Raw genomic sequence first — 10,889 nt, forward strand, 5'->3', positions numbered from 1 at the left:
TTATATTCATTCACAAATGGAAATATTATATTAATATCGTGTTAAATGCAATAGTTTCGAATGGTGTTTTATAGAAAAGAATAAAAAAAACAATGATCGTATTGTACTTGTCGCGGAGGAGATTGTTTATGAATAATTAAAATAGTCCACTTTCTGCTGCGTCTGCGTGACGTAGTATTTTCGCTCATCTGATTCATAAATCTGAGGCTGGCGATAAACAAATGGGAGTCCGGTGAGAATAACGCACTAGTATAAGGTTACGCTTGTTTATATTCACAGGTCTCAATTAATAATACGTTGACCACGAGTTCAACAATTATTACAGGGATACGATAGACACATACAAAACACGCCACATGATCCACACCACACCATCAGCACACGATACAGGGCACATTAAGGTCTCATTGGCCAACGTGCACTGAACTATTCAAACAAAAATATTTAAAAAAAATTAATTATTATTATTTGGCGAACACCCGGGCAACTGGGGTAAATTTGACCTACTTTGGCCCAAAATCAATCTTTTTCCCCTGAAAGGTCACAGGGGCAGGTCCAGCTAAAATGACTCCGTGAAGGGGCGTGGGACCTGTAAATAAACTCACAACAACAACAACAACGTTCTCAACAGATAGCGGCGATCTTTTGTATTTACGGGTGCTAGCAACGCAATAGTAGAAGGTTAGTATAGAAGGTTTAGCTTGTTTATATTCACAGTTCTTAAAACATAGACAGTTAGATATGAGTTCATCAATTACTACAGGCATACTATAGGCAACCTCGAAAATGCTTTATAATCGCTAAAACCGAAAACAACTAAATATATTATATTAAATATATTTATAACAATAAATGTCTTTTAAAAATGTAGTCGGCGTATACGCTGACTTTGAAATAAAGTTAGCAATTTACTTTTCTAAATAATTAAATACAATTAAACAAAGTTAAACTATTGTGTTGTGTTTTTCACTTGTAAGCTGCATATTCACCGCATGAAATGTGTGTTAGCATTGTCAAACCACACATTAGTGTGAGTAAATAAAAAATATACTACGGGAGAGCACTTCATATGTGTCCTCATATGCCTTGATATGAGTATCTTTCTTCACTATCGAAATATATCATATGTTTATATTTGATTTAAACGCAGTTTTCTTTCGACACATTTAAATCACACGTCAATAGCGCCGTCATGCGAAAATGGGTCTTATGCGTTTCGGCAAGCGTTTGTTAAACCCAACATGTGCTCTTGCGCAGTCAGGCCATTGGCGATGCTGTTCGCTTTAAAATCACTCAATATGTTATGTTTCCCCTTACCAGAAGGAGGGATGGCTGAGTGGGCTATTTATATGATGGGCGCATATGGAATAAGACCCATTTTTGCATGACGAGGGTCATTACAAATGTCATTGTGAATTGAAAATGCCACATTTAAGAACAATGCTTTTTGATACAAAATTGAATTCAAAATAGCAAAGTTGTTAATAATGGCAGCCTATCCACACATTGAGGAATGATTTCCAGACGTGCTGACCAAGTACGGCAAACATTGTGGTATGATAATTAAACGATTTTCTCTTATCGTGACACTATACAATTTCGCTAATGATTGTTTTCTCATCTTGGAGGCGAAAGTGAAATTCTGCGAGATGGATTGTAACGCGTAATTGTAACAGGGCCACAATTTGTGTCGTTTGAGCATACAGAGAGTAGTCCGGAATTCCTTACACTGAACAGTGCTACATCCTTTGAATTGAGCACATACACAGTGATGTAGCAAAAATTCAGAGGTTGTATCTCGAATCAGCTTATTAAATATTCGAAAATATTCATGCGGGTCTGTTGGCGTTATGTAAAAGTCACTAAGATGAAAACTGAACCAGCTTCGCCTTAAAGCGCATTAGTGCTCTATACTTATGTTTATGTAAGCGTTGTTGACACCGTGTGAACTGCTCGGGTAACAAGTAAAGCATAAACAGCAATGTTTATATACTTTTATTCCTCCATATACAAGATACGAAGATTATTGTATATTTTGAATTTGTATATGGTGTCAAAAATCAAAAATTTGTACACGGAACTTTCATTATGAATTTATATTTTTGGTGAGATAGTCATTTGATATTAGAAAAAATATTCCTTTAATATGATGGTGACTGCAAATTTTCTTTATATTAAGTTCTCATTACCATTTTCATCATACTTTCTATGCTTTCAGAACTTCCAAAAAGCATGCTGTTTTTATTTTGTCTTAGTTATTTCTATGAAATAATAAGGATGCTAAAAAGTGCACACAAAACTCGACCCATGCGCTATGACACACACTTTATAAAGTTGAATGGCGTGTGTTCATTTCAAACTTGCGATTGATTTTGAAAAATGAATTGCGTGTTAAATTATGCAATAGCGAACATCTTCAGTGCCTTCAGCGCTTTGATTAATGTTCCTCACAGGGTTGCAAAGATTGGACTCTTCTGCTCGTCGGCTGCACGTGCGCGGTGGCCCGGAGCGTCGTCCGTCGTTTTCGACACGTGCACAGTGGCATTTGTCTTTTTGACCCGTCAACCCCCTATTCTTTTTTTTAAGGAAAGACATCTTCTTACGCGACAGCCATTTCAAACAACTTTCAGGCAGTCCTATTGCAACGGGTTTTAGGGTACTTAGAAGAACGTCAAACTTTTTGACTCGTCCACCCACTTATCCTACATAATAAGCCTGCTATCTTGGTACCCATCAACCAAAATACGTAGTATAACACCCGGTTTTACCCGTATTTTCCCGGTTAGCTATTCGTGGGTTTTACTACAACAACAACAATCACTAGCCTTCCACACTCACAGGCCAACATATACAATACAATATACAATATAATACAATATACAATGGAATACAATATAACATATACAGACTCAGAATTATAGACACGGGCTAACACATATACTCTCAAATCCACCTATATTTTTAACTTCAAGTAAAAACATTACTCTCATCGCCATACCAGGATATTTAGGTATCCACTACGGTACAGAGGAAAATATGTAAACGATGTGTTGGCCGACATAATGCTGAATTTCCAGCGGTTTTTCGGTCATTTCTCTTAATGCCTGATGAATCACCTTTCTTTGGGCTAATTCGGCTCACATTAATTAATAATTGATAGGTGTTATTTGATAATGGGTCTTATGTCATCTATTTAACTTTTGAAGTTCTTTTAACTGTACCATTTCACAGTCATTATAGTAAACCACCTGTGTGCAGAGAAAGAGAGTCTAAACCTAAGTAACTAATGTACAGGACGATTTAAATAAACACTCTAATATAAGTCATATAACAGAAAATAAATCTTTCAAATTCACAGCATTAGTTGGATTATTGCATCACGGCTTGATTATACTGTTGTTCCATCGGCTCCGGGTGTTTTCCTGAAAAAGACTTTCCCGAGCAGTGGTTCCACGGTGTCTAGTGATTGTTTAACTTCCCAGCTCAATTTGTCTCAATTAGAGGAATCTTTCTCATATATTCTTTATTAAATTGTTTTGTTCATTAATTTAGTGGTTTCTAAGGTCCAGGGTAAATTGCAATCATGGCTGTACTGTTGCATTCCTTTATTTTCTATTGTACTATGCTGAACAGGTTTGATGGATTTGGTGGTGGCAGTTCACCAAATTCAAAAGCATAACTAGAGAAACACTTCAATGGTCGTACGGATAAAAACAATATAAATGTATATATTAGAATGTTCAATCACATTTAATTAGTATGTGCCCCCATCCACAGCGTACGGATGAAAAGCATCACTAAAAATCTTATTATTCAATCAATCAAACATTTCTATTATAACAGAATCACTAAGGAATGTGTCGAGTTTACTAAATCATTTTAAAAGAATAAATAATTAAATCCATTGTAAATGTACAATGAAGCTTGTTTCAAGTGTTGCACTGATAGCCAATTTCTTAATCATAATTAACGAATTTCATTACATTTAAAGTGTAAAGCTTCAGATTTTTATGCATTATTAACTGAAGGGAGGGAAATTGTTCCTTATAAGGAGTTACTGCATCGTTTGTAGGAGCGTTTTGGGGTCAGATCGGGATCGATACTATCATAGGAAGAAAAGTCGTCTTCAAAACCACCAAGTCCAAACTGAAAGTTGACCATGGTTCATTCACCTTGGTACTGGTAATGGCTTCGTCTAACCAACTATGTCCACATGTCCGGTTTGACAGCCCTGTGGTCCTCAATGTCCCTGAATATCTAGTTGCCGTGACTACGGTGCTCAAAACACTGCCCTTTTGGTCACCAATTTATTCCACTTTCAATAATTTATGATCCTTGCTCAACTTTGATGTCCTGTGTAAATTTCCACAGCCTTGTAATTTGATATTAGCTGATGGCTTTTGTTTTCCGTTTCCTTAGTGACGGGTCACTTGCTCATGTCTCCTCTCTCATATGTGGTATGAAATAGCTTGGCCTTCAACCTTTCTAGAGCGCCACAAATTAATCATTGTCCTACACAACTAATTGTTGATATTATATAAAATAATTGAATTGAACAATACTCCGCAAAAATAAAATAGAAATCAGCCTACAATCAAACTACACGGAAACAATTAAGATAATGTGGACTTTGCTAGAGGTTTTTGGATTCATACTTTATCCATTTATTGTAATAGTATTAAAAGCTGCCCCAGCCGGTGTGTTTGTTTAATCTTTGGTGTTTTGTTGAGCGCAGTGTGTCAGTTTAATTACCTCCCTTAATAGAGTTCAACATCTATAACGTTTAACAGATAAATGCATCAATCTCTTGCACGACGGTTACATTACATTCACCTCTGTGTTGGGCTCAGAACGGACTATTGTTATGAAAGCGTCTCATTCATGTCATGATCATACCTAGCGTTCATCATTGAGGTTACAGTATACTAAACAATCTCTTGCACGACGGTTACATTGCATTCACTGCATTAAAGAAAACCATCTCATACCATGATATCTTATATCAGTCTTAATTCATTATTATAAAATTGATCTGGTTTTTTGTTGTTAAGAAACCAACATACATACACACGTCGAAGCAATTCCTAACGCCACTCAATAAAAATTATGTTCAATTATTTACATATGTAAAGTGCGTGGAATGATTCCATCTGCGTAAATGGGCAATAAAATAGTCCCATAGAGTTGCATTAAAACTCGCAAGTATTTGCACAATTTATCGTACATTTAAAAGTCATATTTCTTAATTTAATGCATGCGATCTTAAATATCCAATCAAATATACATTGAATGCGTTTGTTCGGTTTTAGCTATTTTATAGACAAAATGGCGTGCTGAGCCTTTCGCAGAGTTGTATGTGAGAGCAAGGAACGACAACTCTGCGTGGAGATTGATAAATGCATCAGACGATTCAATAGTGTAAATAATGAATAATAGTACGAGTAAATAGATAACTAATAATAATAATAATATGAATATAATTACCTAAGGAAAAAAACCGAAAAGGTATGTGGTTGTTGGATTTATTTCCTAACCCAAGATTGTGGGCAGAGGATATGCAGTTGTTGGACTTCCTTCCTTACCTAAGATTGTTGGAAAATTGCAGTCACTTAATGCTAACAGCAGTATGGTTACTTGATTTTTGTGATCCTCTTTACTACTCTGAGGATGTTTTAATGCAAACTTTATCTGATCTCCGGTGATACCCCATTTTTGTTTAAAATAGAAATTCTTAATATGAACAGTGTTCTGTGAAAAGAGGGTTTAATACATGGGAGTAGCGCGTTGTCCCAGATTTGTTTGTGCAATCCGTACTTTGTTTCTTATAATGTTGTATATAGAGTGCTTTGCTCACTCAGGGATGGGTTCTTTTATTTCCCATGAATCTATGGGAAAATGCTTTCTTCAATTTCTTATTTTTATGTAACTGTGCCTGAGGACCACTGTTACATGTACAGCATAAATTAATATTTACATGGCTGCCATTGGCTGGATGAGTTTTTTCCCAGACCATTCTTCGGTTTTTTATTAACTGTTTAGCAATAGAGTATGCCATGTATTATAATACTCATTATGGGATGGATTTCTGGAAGTATACCCCATATTAAGACGAAACTATGCTTATGAAAAAAAGAAACAATAATAATGAATAATATACAATATACAATTCTACCATATAGAAACTTGAAAGCACCAGATGCAAATATTATAATATATGGATAATGTAATCCGAATACACATACTGTTACTACAGATAGATTAATAAAAATAAAATATATATATATAAGTTATAAAAGTTGTCCTTTAGAAAAAAACACGGTTTTAGTGCACTTGTATTTCTAATTGTCGGACGAAAGCCGACTAGCATTTTCTATGCATACTTGTAATTGGTGGAATTCCTTTTTATTTTTTATGCCACCGTGCTTGACGACCACGGTTGCAGCACTTTTCAAGTGCCCAGATTTTCTTGTAATTGTCGGACTTAAAGCCGACCCGTATTTTTATGATATGTTTAACTGTCGTGATGAAACTTTGGATAGCTTCAAAATATGGTTACCAACCGCTAGAATGCAGTGGTTCTTGATTACCCCGTAAGGTTAAGGCACCCCTGTGCCTACGGGAAGGGGTCTTTTGATCCGTTTGAGTCTGTCTCTTCTGCCTTGGGTGCGACCATATGGCTCCTAGGATGGGTGGCGGCCCAAAAAGAGAAAAGTGGAAGGAGTGTTGTGCCGGGCACCAGTCGCTTGCGATGAGGGAACTGGCCGCAGCAAGCATGATTGGTGGAAGTTAGCCGAGGCACGAGAAAAGAGTTCCCGAAGATCGTTGCGCGGGACGAGAATCTCGCTCTTTTCTTGCTGGACTTCTGACGAGAAAGGTTGTGTCCGACTGCGCTAAGAATTCTAAGAAGAACTTCACGTTTCAACGTAACGTTAGTGTTATAGTTTTAAGTGTTTTCCTGACTACCAGTACTAGTACCCCCGAGCAAAAGTTAACCTAGATAAACACTTTAGTATTTTGCAAAAAACGTTTAAGCTATCCGTTACTCACTAAAATACGCTATACACCAATCGACTGTACATGGATTCGTTGTTCTTCGGCATGCGTTAAATATTTTTATTGTAAAAGAAGCCAGAAAAGGCTTATCAGTTCCCTATTTGAGTGACCCGCACTGAACACCATCCTTTGACATGCCGTTTGAAAACACGGCGCGAAAATTAATAATTGTGTTTATACTCATCCTAAGCCCTAAAATTATAAGTTAGCATGTGAAAACAATATAACAATACATCTAGTGTAAGTTTACACATGTCTGTACTCACGATCTCGCTGTAAATCACATAAATAACATAGAAAATCGCGGCACTTAATGTAGCGACGCTTTGTTTACAAAAGAACGGTTACAATGCAGTAAACTGTTACTAGTACTTGCCTTACCATAACCCTATAGTAAAAAGTACCAGCCGAGTGGGTGACCTTGGTGTTTTGGCTATACTGAGGGAACGGATAAAGATATTGGCGAACGGTTTTCTGATCCGTGCTTGTGAGTGAACCGACCTTTGGGTGTGATGCCCTTGTAGCCGTTCGTCCGTCTGTCCGTTCGTCCGTACGGTTAGATGGTGGTATTGTGCCAAGGACCATAACTCCTGAACGGTTAGAGATAGCCGCAAACGGTTTTCGTTATTGTGCTCAGGATTGCAAATACCTTTGGTTTTAATGCCCGTTAAGTCGTTCGTCCGTCCGTACGGCTAGATGGTGGCATTGTTCCAAGGACCATAACTCCTGAACGGTAAGAGATAACCGCAAACGGTTTTCACCATTGTGCTCAGGAGTAAAAGACCTTTGGTTTCAATTCCTAGAGACTGACTTAATCCGGGACGACACTTTACGGACAATTATGACTTTGCATCTCCATAACTTTTGAACGGATAAAGATAGCTCAAAAATTCAAACGGATGAGGAAAGTAGCGAAAGTAGCGAAAGTAGCTCAGGCACCTAGTTTTCGGAGTTATAACTCATATTAACTGCTCTGTGGCAGGTGTATCATCGGGCGCCACCCGACTCATTGTAGCTAGGTTTGGCTTGTCTCGGGCTTTTCCGAACATTGTTACTTTTGATGTAGGGTATAAGTAAATCCGAGTGTCACTTGTGTTCGGAGGCACAGCACTTTAAAAATCCGAGTGTCATTTGTGTTAGGAGGTACAGCACTTTAAAAATCCGAGTGTCACTTGTGTTCGGAGGCACAGCACTTTAAAAATCCGAGTGTCACTTGTGTTCGGAGGCACAGCACTTTAAAAATCCGAGTGTCACATGTGTTCGGAGGCACATCACTAAAAAAAAATTCCGAGTGTCACCTGTGTTCGGAGGCACATTTATAAAAAAAATCCGAGTGTTACATGTGATCGGAGGCACATTAATCCGAGTGTCAGTTTTTTTTATAAACAATATTTCTCAATGGTAAGAAAACCAGAAAGTAGTCATGCACGAGTACAAATACAAATAAACATAATCAACTGCAAGAGCACATAGGTTCTTACAACCGACAAACATTACATAACATAGAAATAGTCATCTAAGAGTACAAATACAAATAAACACAATCAATTGCAAGAACACAAAGGTTCTGACAACCCAAAAAAATTGCCTAACATATAAGCAATAGTTTAATTTCAAGTTATTACATGAGTCATGTAAATAAATTAAGTAAGTTAAGAGGCCAAGGAGATGGAGGAGATGTTAAACTAAAAGACATCATCCAGCTGTCATTCAATCATTGGGCAAACAAGCCCTAAGAAATAGTCATGCAGTGGTTAAAATACCAATAAACACAATCCACTGCAAGAACACATAGGCTCTGACAACCAAAAAACATAACATAACTTAGAAATAGTCATGTAAAAGTACAAATACAAATAAACACAATCAACTGCTAGAACACATAGGTTCTGACAACCAAAATCATAACATAACATAGAAATAGTCACGTAAGAGTACAAATACAAATAAACACAATCAACTGCACGAACACATAGGTTCTGACAACCAAAAAACATTACATAACATAGAAATAGTCAGGTTATAGTTCAAATAAAAATAAACACAATCAACTGCAAGAACATATAATTTCTGACAACTAAAATACATTGCCTAACATATTAGCAAATGTTTAATTTCAAGTTATTAAATGAGGCTTGTGGTATATTTAACAATAACAGTCTTTATTGTACAATTAAATATTCATTTATCCCAATTTCTGGCACCCTCCTATCGTCAGAAAGTTATAGGAGGGTAGTCAAGGGGATAGCTTAAGAGGCATGTGGTATTTTTAACAATATCATTCTGTATTTTACAATTAAATATTCATTTAACCCCATGTCTGGGACCCTCCCATCGAAAGAAAGTTATAGGAGGGTAGCTAAGGGGATAAATTAAGTAAGTTAAGAGGCCAAGGAGATGGAGGAGATGTTAAACTTAAAGACAGCTGAATGATGTAATCATTGGTCAAAGAATCCCTAATATTTTTGTTATTAATATTTAAACCACAAGTTTATTTTTTGTAAGGTTGCGGAGTTTCTCTCGGACCTGCTTGTCCGAGGGACGCGGCCAGCAATTCCCCCGTTTGTCTCTAACCGTCTTCATGGTGATTGTTTTGCCGTTCGCGGCAGCCCATTTGATGTCGGCACGGAATACCTCCTCCTTCTCCTTGGTCTCTGCATCTGTGATGAAGGTTTTCTGTTCTAATGGCCAGTATACCCCGACGACGGCTCATCCAGCTCTGAAGTCGGCGGAATAATATCAGGGTCGTCCTCTGGGTCTTCCTCAAGGGACTCTATCACCTCTGATACTTTGGCGTCCAACTCTTTATGTGGAAATAGACAGTGTAATATGTCAAATATATATGAATGTATAATAGACAAAAACGTATATGAATTTATAAATATATATGGATATGTTTCAAGCTTACCGCCGCTTCCTCCATCTCCTGCCTCGGCTCGTCCCTTTCCAACAGCTCCCAATGCTTGTTTCGCTTCTCTTGCATGACAGATGCACCGACCTGTGACTGCGGAAATAGAACAAGACACGTGTAAAGAAATATATCAAATGTTTAAGTATCGAGATCGAAACGTATATGCATTGCTGAAAATGTATTTTTAAGTTTTATGGTTACCTTCTGCTCCATGGGAGCGGCGCGGATTGTAGGGGCTGCTTCAGAGAGGCCATCTTTGGAAACATCTCTGGTCACATCAGGGCTGCTAGGACTGTTGAAAGTGGCGGTGGTGGTGGCAGCGGTTCTGCTTGTGGGGGCTTCCGAGCGATCCTCGCTGTCATCTTCTGAGAGAGCGGGTCTGCTGGGTAGCCCGGAAAGTCTTTCCAAGCGAACCCAAGACGTTGACAGGCGTTGGCCCCTTGTCAAAGACACCTCGGGGCTGCTGGTGCTATTTGCTGTGGCGATGGCGGTGGGAGCGGCGCGGCTTGTTGGGGCTTTATGAGGTGGGGCGCTGTCATCGTCCGACACAGAGTGGCTGCTGGTGTTGTTGGTGGTGGCGGTGGCGCCCACGTCCTCTTCCTCGCTTTCGACAGCCACAAGTATGTGTCGAAGGTTTTGCCTCTGCAATTGAAAGAGTATAGAATGTAACCCTTCGTATATGCTCTACATTGACATTTGAATGTTTTTTGAACGTGAACGGATGTATGCAAGTTCATCTCACATCTACTTACTGATGGTCGGCGACGTTGTAGTATTGTAGTATTGGTCGGCCGTTGTCTTATGGTGACACAACATGTCCGCCACCTGCTCTGCCTTACCCGCATCCAACTTTCTGGCCTGAACTGTAAGCAGTTAACGGTTTAGGGTCAGGCCAAACTCAAAAGTTGGATGCCTCGCCGCTAGT

General features: G+C 38.3%; 1 protein-coding gene across 1 annotated transcript; it reads right to left on the reverse strand.

Moving 5' to 3' along the window:
• Positions 1-6,613: 6,613 nt before the first annotated feature.
• On the reverse strand, positions 6,614-10,889 carry LOC127859853 (uncharacterized). The gene is made up of 5 exons (XM_052397440.1): positions 10,717-10,889; positions 10,166-10,606; positions 9,962-10,057; positions 9,580-9,729; positions 6,614-6,862 (listed from the first exon to the last, which is right to left on the reverse strand). The coding sequence occupies exons 1-5, from the start codon at positions 10,807-10,809 to the stop codon at positions 6,614-6,616; spliced, it is 1,029 nt and encodes a 342-aa protein (XP_052253400.1). The 5' UTR covers positions 10,810-10,889.

The sequence above is a fragment of the Dreissena polymorpha genome, chromosome 1 (assembly GCF_020536995.1).
Source record: "Dreissena polymorpha isolate Duluth1 chromosome 1, UMN_Dpol_1.0, whole genome shotgun sequence".
NCBI lineage: Eukaryota > Metazoa > Mollusca > Bivalvia > Myida > Dreissenidae > Dreissena > Dreissena polymorpha.

Coding starts and splice junctions, on each gene's coding strand:
- LOC127859853 (XM_052397440.1), bottom strand. CDS start 10,809: ATGCGGGTAAGGCAGAGCAGGTGGCGGACATGTTGTGTCACCATAAGA. Junction 10,607..10,716: donor TACAACGTCGCCGACCATCA/GTAAGTAGATGT, acceptor TTTCAATTGCAG/AGGCAAAACCTTCGACACAT. Junction 9,730..9,961: donor AGGAGATGGAGGAAGCGGCG/GTAAGCTTGAAA, acceptor CCATTAGAACAG/AAAACCTTCATCACAGATGC.